At 42.7% G+C, this 11,670-nt stretch overlaps 2 protein-coding genes across 2 annotated transcripts in view; both read left to right on the top strand.

Annotated features, from left to right (window-relative positions):
* LOC108362979 (uncharacterized) overlaps nucleotides 1-4,227 on the top strand; it is a 7,189-nt gene extending 2,962 nt beyond the window's left edge. Inside the window, exon 2 of the mRNA XM_017616151.1 lies at nucleotides 2,632-4,227. Coding sequence (XP_017471640.1) covers nucleotides 2,647-3,855 — 1,209 coding nt within the window. The 5' untranslated portion in view covers nucleotides 2,632-2,646 and the 3' untranslated portion in view covers nucleotides 3,856-4,227. The remainder of the gene's footprint in view (nucleotides 1-2,631) is intronic.
* LOC108362980 (probable mitochondrial import inner membrane translocase subunit Tim17 1) overlaps nucleotides 1-10,377 on the top strand; it is a 72,033-nt gene extending 61,656 nt beyond the window's left edge. Inside the window, exon 3 of the mRNA XM_017616152.1 lies at nucleotides 10,063-10,377. Coding sequence (XP_017471641.1) covers nucleotides 10,063-10,362 — 300 coding nt within the window. The 3' untranslated portion in view covers nucleotides 10,363-10,377. The remainder of the gene's footprint in view (nucleotides 1-10,062) is intronic.
* The last annotated feature ends 1,293 nt before the right edge of the window (nucleotides 10,378-11,670 follow it).

The raw sequence follows: 11,670 nt of genomic DNA, 5'->3' as shown, positions 1-11,670 counted from the left end.
CCGTTATATGGGAGGTAGGCGTGGTTATTGATCCGATTTTGCCCATTTTCAATACCATCCGTCCTACGCCCGAAAGAAGTACACGTACCAAGTTTCGTTAAGATATCTTAATTTTTACTAGAGTTATCGTGTGCACAGACGGACGGACGGACGGACAGACAGTCACCGCTTAATCGATTTCTCTTTTCATCCTGATCATTTATGTATACATTTGTCTATATCTATCTCGATTCGTTTTGCCTGTTACAAACAACCGTTATGTGAACAAAGTTATAATACCCTTGTGCACAAGTGCGCTCGGGTATAAAAAGATTCGGTGCTTCCACATTCTTCTACGTGTTTGGCTGAACTTCTCCTCCAATGTGGTGTGCGTCTTGATGTTGTTTTATAAATGGAAGGAAATACAGTTTTACGCCGCCTCCGAATGGCACATAGTTTTTAAGAGAAGCTTTTTCATGGCACAAGTACATTCGGGGGCTTGCCTTTGCGTACCGAGGAACAACATTTTTCTTTTAGATGTTGCCCTGGTGAACCTTGGTTCAATCTAGTGAATGTACGCACCTCTAACCATTCGGCTAAGGCGACCGGCATCATTGATCTACATCAAACTTTTTCCACCTCGGCACCCTTGTTGTGCTAAAAAAATTTCGCGGCCCCCTTACTCTTCAAATGTATACGAAAACAAGAAAACACAATGCAGATCATGAATAGATAAACGATAACCTTAAATTCTTAGATGGGAATTGAAATTGGTTTTGTTTTTTTTTTGCTTAAAAATTACTTGTTTAGGTAAGCATTTGTTGAAAATGTAGTCTCACATAGAAATGTAAAAGTAAGGCCCCTATTATGAGTTGCATTCCGACCGAACGAATTTTCATTTGGTATTATGACGCTCATTCGATCAAGAATAGCGCTATTGTGAATTTCGCTGGGTTAGCTTGTTTACAATAGTACATTTTTCAACGCTGAGAAGTTTTCTTTACTAATCAAGCAAACTAAATAGTGTGCTTATACATATGTATGTAAATTTGTGCAAATTAAAATGAAATAAAAGAGAAAGCGAGTTTATAAAAACGTGGTAAAAATGAGTACAACGGAGTTCTGGTTCAACGATTCGTCAGAGGATGAGAGCTTGGTAAACTGGCCAGGAGTGGAAAATGTTTAAGAGGGTTTAAGCTTAGTCTTTCGAATATATTTTGACATAAAATATATTTGTCGCAGAACGCCCGCTTACCGTATCATCCATTGTGACTGATTTATATTTTCGAATTCTTCATTTATCATATTTGCTTTGTATTCTATTCACTTCTTATTGTATTTGCTTCGCATGTATAAATTTGAAGTTTGCCTTATGTATGTACATACATACATACTTACATATGTACAATTGAAATTTGCTTATATACATATGCATGTACAATTTGCCGTTATCCTATTTTGGATGAATTTGAATTCACATACTTATGCACACATTTTCGCTGCTGTGAGTTTGCTCCGTCTTTGCCTTTTACTTGCCCACCATTCGTTGGTCAGCAGCCGGAGTAACACACAGCAAAAGAAACCGTTCCGTTCTTCGTACAAAATAGTAAATCAAAGACTTTTATTTTCCGTAGTAGCTGAATTCTGAACGCGTTGAATTTGTTAGTAGTGGACCAATGACTACAGTTTTATTTTGCTTGCGTATTTTTGTCGTGATGTATTGTTTTTCGCGAAGTTTGTTTAAAATTAAATAGCCGCGCCGTAGTGCATACTCGCATTTGATTGGGAAGTTGCTGCCACTGGTTATCTGATCTAAAAATGCAACGTACTCCAATCCGAAGGGGTCCTCGGCTAAACCAACAATTGCAAGCCAGCCAGAGCAATATGAACGCCAATTTAATTCTTTAGAGTCGATCGCTGAAGAGTCAATATTCGCGACAAGCATCAACGGTCGTGCCATGGACACTACAACTGCCTTAAACACCACTACGTCTGATGCCGACTAGCCGATGCCGACGGAGTTACTACAATCCCAGGCACGGACGCTTACGCCGCCAAAGCTTCCAGAGACATCACACCGGATATGCCAGCCCCTTCAGTCTTCGATCTCCAAGCCATGGAGCACCGGTTAGCTACGCTTGAAAGTATTTTGAAAGCTACGCAAGTACAGCTAAGGAAGCGTGACCTACAAAACGAGACCCTCAGAGCAGAGCTATGCGGAAGCGGTAGTTCCGCCGTTACGTACGCCAGTAGCGTAGTCGCGCAGTCGCAGCTATCACTGCCGCAGTCAGCGCAAGCGCCACCGTTAGACGCGCAGTCTAACGCAAGTCAGCCATTTGGTGAGTCCCGTTGTGGTGCCACCTCACAGCCAATTATTTGCAGTACAATTTCGACAGCAAATAATTTATACTGTGCGTTTCATGTTGATGATACGTACTAATTACATTCGCCGAACTTATCCATGCCGCCTACCAACGCCAACGTATACATGCCGTATTCATCGCAACCTGCCTTAATGCCGCGAAAGTTGCTAGATTTGCCGGAATTTAGCGGACGACCTGAAGAGTGGCCTGTGCAGCATTTACCGAATCTACGGCAACTTATGGTTACACTAACTTCGATAACAACCAATGGTTGCAAAAGTGCTTAAAGGTTGATGCTCGCGAGATGGTGAAGTCATTGCTGATTCACCCCGTCAATGTTAGCTGTATCATTGAGCAACTAAAGTGTCGATTTGGTCGCCCAGAGCAGCTCATCCGAAGCCAACTGTTGCAGGTCGCTCCGATTCCAGAGAACGCTTTGAGCAAGCTTATTCCTTTCGCAACAAAAGTCAAACATATTTGTGTGATTTTGCAATCAGCCAACGCCGCTAACCCAATGTTACTGGATGACTTAATCTCGAAGCTGACTATGAGTAAGCGCATCGAGTGGGGCCGGTATGCCACCACCGTACAACCGCGCGCTACAACGGTGCATTTTAGTAATTGGCTCACCTCACTAGCCGATGTTATCTGCACAATACATGACGAAAGCCAGTTTGCCGGTCGCGACTCAAAACGTCCAGTACTGCTACATCCTGATGAAAGACAGCAGCCTCGAAAATGCCCGATATGCCAGAGTCAGCATAAGCCGTACGACTGTAAACGTCTCATCGACTCTTTAGTGGCCAATATATGGGCTGAAGTAAAATCTCGACGTCTATGTTTTGCGTGTTTGAATGCTGGTCATACCACACGTGACTGCAGACAACGAAAGGTTTGTGGGACCGGTGGATGTAATCGATTCCATAACAAATGGCAACCGCCAGTGCCATCGTCATCGTCGACGAAGAATACCACTCAACCGACTTCAACTCAGCTATCGTCGCCGCCCCCAGTAAACAGCCGACAGTCTACCGATACAGGAGCTGCAGTGTTAAGCTGCGCCGCCAATTCAAAAGTAAGTAAGCTACTATTCCGTATACTTCCAGTTACAGTATATGGAAGACAACGCCACATAGACACGTATGCTCTATTGGACGAAGGCTCTTCCATCACCATGATCGACAACACTCTCGCCGAAGAGCTTGACTTGCGCGGACAGCAACACAATCTCAACGTTCAGTGGTTCGGTGGCCATTCCGTACAGGAGCCAGCAACCTTGGTTGACCTGTATATCAGTGGTGCAGGTATGACAAAGAAGCACAAAATGCAAAACGTGTACGCTGTGAAAAATCTTCAATTGCCATCGCAAAGCCTTAGCCCCACTGACCTACTTTGCGGTGACAAACGAGTCCGTCAATTGCCCGTACAGCCACAACCTGGTGCGGTACCGAGAATACTTACCGGTATCGATAACTGCCATTTGGGTACTGCATCCTTCCTCCTATTTCGATGAGGAAAAATGGACCATACGCTCCCAATACAGAACTGGGGTGGGTAGTGTTCGGTCCGACTAGCAAAAATATGCCTACGCCATTAACATGCCTTTTAGTTAATAGAACTCCGGACGAGACACTACACAAAATGGTTGCCGACTTTTTTGAAATTGAAAGTTTCGGCGTTAGAGCTGCAGCAAGCGTTGAAAGTGAAGCTGACGTCCGTGCCAGGACTATATTAGAGTCGACAACCAGCCGCATTGGTACAAGATTCGAAACCGGACTTCTATGGAAAGAAGATAATGTGCGTCTGCCAGACAGCTACAATATGGCGCTCAAGAGATTGGTGAGTGTCGAAAAGCGAATGAGTCGTGACGTGAGCTTCGCCGCCGCCTACAAGCTCATGGTAGCCTGTTACGTCGAAAAGGGTTATGGGCGTAAACTTGAACCGTCAGCTGTCGCCTCGATAACGCCACGTACCTGGTACCTGCCGCACTTTGCCGTGTTGAACCCGAATAAACCCAATAAGCTACGAATAGTCTTTGATGCTGCCGTCGAGGTTAATGGAGTTTCGCTGAATCGTCATCTGCTTAAGGGTCCGCAGGAGTACAGACCGTTGCAGTGGGTGTTTGTGGTAACATCAAAGAGATGTTTCATCAAGTGCTGATACGCCCAGATGACGAGACAGGCCCAGCGATTCCTGTGGAGGGATGGTGACTCCGAGAGACAACCAAGTGTATACGAAATGTCCGTGATGACGTTCGGAGCTGCTTGCTCACCTTGTGCTGCACATTACGTCAAAACGCGAAACGCTTTGGAACATCGCGGCGACAATCGTTACACAGCCCGGCCATAAAAGCCATTTTAGATTATCACTATGTCGATGATTTAGTGGATAGCTTCGACACGCCAAAGGAAGCTATCGCTGTTGCAACCCAAGTAAGAGCGATTCACATGGATGCTGGTTTCGAGCTCCGCAACTTCACATCTAGTTCGTCAGAGGTGGTCGCCGCTCTGGGTGATCGGCCTACACTGGCAGCCAACCACAGACTACTTCAACTTTATCCTAAAATTTCACAACGTCAGTGAAGCCGTGGTTGAAGGTAACAGGCGCCCTACAAAGAGGTAGCTTCTTAGTGTGGTGATGTCGGTATTCGACCCACTAGGATTCCTAGCACATTTCATCATAGGCGCTAAACTACTTATGCGTGAGGTTTGGCGACATGAGGCGAGCTGGGATGAACCGTTGCCTGACAAACTCGCAGAGCTGTGGGGAAAGGTGTCGTAAGCAATTGCCGGCAGTGACCGAATACGCCATTCCTCGATTTTATTTCCATGGAGGTCAGCCAGAAGAACTTCAACTACACGTTTTCGCGGATGCCAGCGAAAACGCATTTGCCGCCGTCGCGTATTGGAGAGCAACAAACTGCCGTGGTGAAGTTGATGTTACCTTCGTCTGCGCTAAGTCTAAGTGCGCACCACTAAAACCACTTACTGTTCCGCGTTTAGAACTGCAAGCAGCCGTTTTGGGTACACGACTAATGCAGACCGTGCGCGAGGAGCACGATGTAGTTATTGACAAGTCCTTCCTCTGGAGTGACTCGAAGACAGTCGTGAATTGGATACGAAGTAAACATCGCAGGTACAAGCCGTTCGTGCAACACAGGTTTGCAGAAATTTTAGCCGCCACGAAAGTATCCGATTGGCAGTGGGTATCTACTGCAGAAAATGTCGCCGGCGAAGCAACACGTGTCAATCACAAAGTGACGTTTGCCCCAACAAGCCGTTGGGTACATGGACCACTATTTTTACGGAAACCAGAACACGCCTGGCCCTCTGAAGACGTCGCTGCCCCTAAGCTCAATGAATGCGACGAGGAGATTCGACCTCAATACGCTTTGAGCATCGTAAGTTGTGACCTTATCAATTTTAATCGTTTCTCATCATTTAACAGGTTGGTAAGAGCCACAGCCTGGGTAATCTTGTTTACCAAAATAATACGCCGCCAAGTTCAAATTTAAAAAAATTGCTACGGATTGACAGCCAGCGATTTGGAAGCAGCAAAACGCCTACTGTGCCGTATCGCCCAAGGTGAGGCCTTCGGTACGGAAATTCAACAAATCAGTAAGGGGAAGGGTGTATCTCGCCAAAGCTCTATACTACAGCTATCGCCGTATCTCGACGAAGAAGGTGTCTTACGCGTTCGCGGGCGCACCGATGCTGCCAGCTGATTGCCAATGGACGTGAGACACCCCATTATATTGCCACCGACACATACGTTCACGAAACTAATGACGTCGCATCACCACATGATTATGGGTCACCAAAACACGGGAGCAACGATATGCTCCATACGGCGTAGTTACTGGGTACCACGCTTGAGAAGCCTTCTACGCAACGCCATTGCCAGTTGTCCAGTGTTTCGCATCCGCAAAGCAATTCCGATTCCCCCGCTGTTGGGACCGCTTCCCGTTGACCGGGTAACTCCATACATTAGGGCGTTCACATACTCGGGCCTGGACTACTTCGGACCTCTACATGTGACCGGGCGACGCAGTACAGAGAAGAGATAGGTGGCTCTCTTCACATGCCTAACCATACGAGCCGTGCATTTGGAGATAGCACATGACCTCAGCACCGACTCTTGTATAACGGTAATACGCAATTTTATAAATCGCCGAGGAGTGCCACAGCGAATAAGATCTGACAACGGGAAGAACTTCGTCGGAGTCAATAACGAAGCCAAACGCTTCGATGAGGTCTTCGACTGCGAACGCATGCAAAGCGAGCTGTCAAAACGTGGTATCGACTGGATCTTCAACTCACCGTTTAACCCAGCCGAAGGAGGAGCCTGTGAGTGAATGGTCCAGTCCATCAAGAAAGTTCTACGCCAGACAATTAAAAAAGTCGCCCCAAAAGAGCACACCCTTAACTGCTTTTTGATCGAGGCGGAGAATGTCGTTAACTCCCGCCCTCACGCATTTGCCAATCGAAGCAAACCAGGAGCAGCCTTTAACTCCAAACGGCTTCTTGTTAGGATCGGCTAATACTGCACAGACGCCAGCGGCAGCCGAAATCCTAACCAGCACATACGCTATACGCCAACAGTGGAGCATCGCCCGCCAACTCCGAGACCACTTTTGGAAGCGCTGGATAGAGGAGTATCTTCCTACGTTAACACGGCGCGTTAAGTGGTGCCAAAGGACTGAGCCATTAAGCAAAGGAGATCTGGTATTCCTATGTGTTCCCAACGTACTGCGAAGAGAATGGTGTCGGGGCGTAGTAGAGGAGGTATACCCTGGCCGAGATGGTGAAATTCGTCAAGTTGACGCGCGCACAACTGCTGGAGTGAAGCGGCGAGCCGTATCCAAGCTGGAAGTTCTGGATGTGAAAGTTAGTGAATCGGGTTGATTCTCGAGGGTGGGGATGTTCACATACTTACACTGAGGGAAAAAAATTTTAGAATTAAAAAAAAACGTGCTAAATTTAAAAAAATACGCATATGAAAGAGCACCAACCCAACTCGTTTTAAATTTGAGTATGTACGTTATAAAATATGTCGTTGCGAAGTGCACAGATGCCTTTTCGTTATACGAAATTAAAATTAAGAAGAAAAAATTTAATTTTGTGTTCCGTCCCATGGTAATTGAGCCCCGACGCTCTTGGTAGCAACCAATTGTATCAAGCGTCTTTGCACACTCAGCTACAGCCATACATGTAAATGTGTTTTCAAATGTTGAGTTTGAATCAAAATCACAGCGCGCGATTAGTGCATGATGTCGTACCATGTCTGTACATATGTATGTATGTATGTGTTGTCCCCGCTTTGCATGCTTTGTATACATATGCTTTCGTGCAGTGAAAATGCTTCATTTTAATACGGGCGTATTTGATTTGAATATTCCCATTATACGTAGTGTATGTATAATGAAAAAATCCATTTTGTTAAGACTTTTCACTTGATTTAAAAACGAACATTTTTAAATGGTAATCAAATAAAATTTTTTTATTCTTACAACGCGTTTTTTTCTCAGTGTATGTACACATTTTCGCTGCTGTGAGTTTGCTCCGTATTTGCCTTTTACTTGCCCACCATTCGCTGGTCAGCAGCCGGAGTAACACACAGCAAAATAAGCCGTTCCGTTCTTCGTACAAAATAGTAAATCGAAGACTTTTATTTTCCGTAGTAGCTGAATTCTGAACGCGTTAAATTTGTTAATAGTGGACCAACGACTACAATATTTAAGAAATTTGTCTACAGATGTATTAAAAACTTCCGACTGTCTAAAGAGGCGTTTGTGAGCCAAATCTATTTAAAATATTTTAAAAATATCAACAGCTTATGATTTTGTTCTCAGAGATCGTGCCAACTGAGTATTGGGATTCTCTTTCACAAGTAAAACCAGCCTTTCGAGCTTGTGTTTAATATTCACAACGTTAGAACTGCATGAAATTAATAAGAGTTGTTTAAAATTAATGTCTAGCCGCCATAAAGTAAAAAAAAATGCAAAATCATAAATTTTTCACAATTTTCTAACTCTTCGCCGATGGTGTACATCGAAAGCAAAATTCTGCTCGACAGAAAATTCGATACTCAACGAAAATTTTGACACGGTTGTATAGCTCATAATTTCACCATAATAATAACAAGCGAAGAGCGATCATAATAAGGGCCTAAAAAACACTAGTATTTATAATGCAATCTTGCCAACAGCAGTGTTTTCTGCATACACTTGCATGCAGAACTCTCTTCGTAGTATTTAATATTCAAAGTCCTGTCTTCACTGATGTCCATAAGGTTTTCAAAAGCTTAATTGGTCATCTCAGTAGGTTTACTTTTCGGGCCACATAAACACGGGTTTGTTATCCAGCTGAAGCCATCCTCAGATTCAATGTTGGGAAAATATTCGACAATGGTTTTTTCTAAACTCTCCAAGTTAACGCTGGTAATGCGCGTTGACGCTAAGAAAATAATTTTTACNAAACACGGGTTTGTTATCCAGCTGAAGCCATCCTCAGATTCAATGTTGGGAAAATATTCGACAATGGTTTTTTCTAAACTCTCCAAGTTAACGCTGGTAATGCGCGTTGACGCTAAGAAAATAATTTTTACAGCCAATTTCACGAAAGCAATTGAAGTGATAAATGATTTTAATTCTTTGAATTTTATATGGAAATTGCTAGTGAAACCGGCTGTTATCAATTTTCTGACTTCGAAGTTATATACGTTTTTCTGATTGCTTTGTTTATTTGTGGGGTTTTCATGCAAATTGCTAGAAATACTAAAATATACATGTCACAATAAAAAAAATCTCGACATGTTAGAAAAAGCCAGAGTTGTATTTTAATTTCGCAGGCCCCTGTTATCTTTGCAGCGTCATCCAATGTGGGTTTTAAGTCTAGTGGCGGCATCTTCCTATTCGCCAGGGAATACCGAGGGATCATACAGTGACTTCTCGTGGCGTTTTCTGCCTCTTGCATTGCGAATGGGTACCTCTCTAACACGAGAAGACTGCCTCTAAAATCATGTTGATTCGCTCTTTGACAGTGTGATTGTGAAGTTCCAAAGAATAAGTAATAAATGCACGTGCGCGAAGCTGCTGCACTTGTTACGAAAACAGCCCAGCCAGCAAAAAATCTGAAAATTAATCCGAAAACGGGAAGAAAGGTGGATGAAAAACGGATTAGGTCTACAAAAGTACCGAAAGTGGTTGTGAAAAGGGTACGCTTTCGGCTATTTTTCTGAAAATTTTCTGATTCAATTTTACTTTGACAAAACGTACTGGGGAACTACGCTTAAGAGCGAAATATCCCTTTACTGCAAGCTATTTGTGTTGTGTATGGGGTTTGAGGAGCCACTGAAGGTAATTTTAATAAAAATCTAAATTTTTTGATTTACTGTCCGCCATGTTGAAGTTTCATCAAACTGCTTGCGTTTTGTATGGAAAGTGTAAAGAATTTGTCCGCACCACTAGTATACTCTAGCCACTAGCGGCACCCCAGGCATACGCTCGCGGCACCCACTTTGGGAAGGCCTTATCTACACAGTAAATGTATGAAGATAATCTGGCATTAAAATTATGTCAAATAACCATAGTTTTTAAATAGTCTGCTGTTTTTAGGTGCATTCCATGGAAATATGTTTTTGCGTTTATTCACTATTAATTAATATTTTAAAAATGTTTAAAGTGAAAGCAACTAAGTATATTTACATATATTTCACATAGGTTGGAAGTTTGGCTGCTATCAAAGTACGTTCTCCAGTGATTGCAGGAAATTTCGCAGTTTGGGGAGGAATGTTTAGTACTATAGATTGTACTTTAGTACATTTTCGAAAAAAAGAGGATCCATGGAATTCTATAATAAGTGGATTTGCAACTGGCGGAATTTTAGCAGCAAGAAACGGTAACTATATTTATGAATTTGTTAATAACAAAGGATACAGAAGAAAGATAGGTCCAGTCTCATACTTAGTAGGCATATGGCGAGCAATACGTCGTATGCGCCAAATGCAATACCACGTATAAGGAGGTATAGAAAAACATGCATTTTGGTTAACCTGTCTCAATGCTTCCCTACTTCACAAATTTAATGGTGGATAGTTATAGTAAAAGCTCATATTTAGTAAGTTTAGTTGGGAAACCATTCAAAAGTTTTGAAGAAAATATATTTCTTCTCTCCTTTGTGAAACTTTCGGACTATCTTATACGTGGTATTGCATTTGGTCGATACGAAGTATTGCGCCATAAGCGACCATATTCTGAAACGAAATTTCTAAAACCCTGAAAGTTTAATATAATATATAATAATCCCAACGGTTTTTACCCTCCATTCCCTCCCATCCGCACGAGGGGCGCAGTCCGCATGACGTACGGAACCAGTATTTATTTTCAATTTTTGCACCGAGTCACGATAGGCAGGAGTCTGTTAAGTGTCGAGATACAAAACTGTTCAGCTACAGAACTAAATTCATCAGCCGATTTTATGTCTTTATTTTAATGATTCATTTATTGAGAGAGGACAGTATCGATTTCTTAATGCTGAAAAGCGGATCTGATATATCAAACGTGCTGGAATGAGAGTTAAAATCCTGGCATAAGCAACGGAGTGGGTCGTGCAATTCAAAATTAGTTTTACAAGCTTTCAGAAATAGGGGGCAAAAGTGTCTTGATACCCGGGAGGGAACATTAAGGCTAACTGCGCCAAGAAGATGCGGACTTGAAATTGAGCCTGTTAGTAATTTAACTATAAAAATTGTACCAAGCATTTGCCTGCGGCTGGAAAGTGTAGGAAGATTAATAAGTTTTAATCGGCTCGTATAAGGTGGAAGGTTATATTGAGAATCCCAACGGAAATTTCTTAAAGCAAAAAGTAGGAATTGTTTTTGAATTGATTCTATCTTGTCTGAGTAAATTTGATACCTTGGATTCCAAACCACCGAACCGTATTCCAGAATTGGCCTAACTAATGTTGTAAACAGGGTTTTAGTGATATAAGGGTCACAAAATTCTTTTGACCATCGTTTCACAAATGCAAGTACACCTTTAGCCCTGTTGACTGTCACATTAATATGAAGATTAAAATTAAGCTTAGGATCCATTGTGATACCAAGGTCCACAAAATTGTATACCTTTTCCAGGTAATGGTTGCCTACTGTATATGAAGCGGGATGAACAGCTCCTCGCGAGAAGCACATTAATTTACATTTCTTAAGATTTATAGGCATAAGATTTACTTGACACCAGTAAGCCATGCTGTTTAAGTCTGATTGTAGCAAAGACCATTCTTTAATTGAAACGTACGATTTATAAAGCTTTACATCATCTGCATACATT

The sequence above is a fragment of the Rhagoletis zephyria genome, unplaced genomic scaffold (genome assembly GCF_001687245.7).
Source record: "Rhagoletis zephyria isolate East Lansing unplaced genomic scaffold, Rhagoletis_zephyria_1.1 Rzeph_scaffold_01159, whole genome shotgun sequence".
Classification (NCBI taxonomy): Eukaryota; Metazoa; Arthropoda; class Insecta; order Diptera; family Tephritidae; genus Rhagoletis; species Rhagoletis zephyria.
Note: the sequence above shows the minus strand (reverse complement) of the source record. Positions and strands in the feature narration are given on the sequence as shown.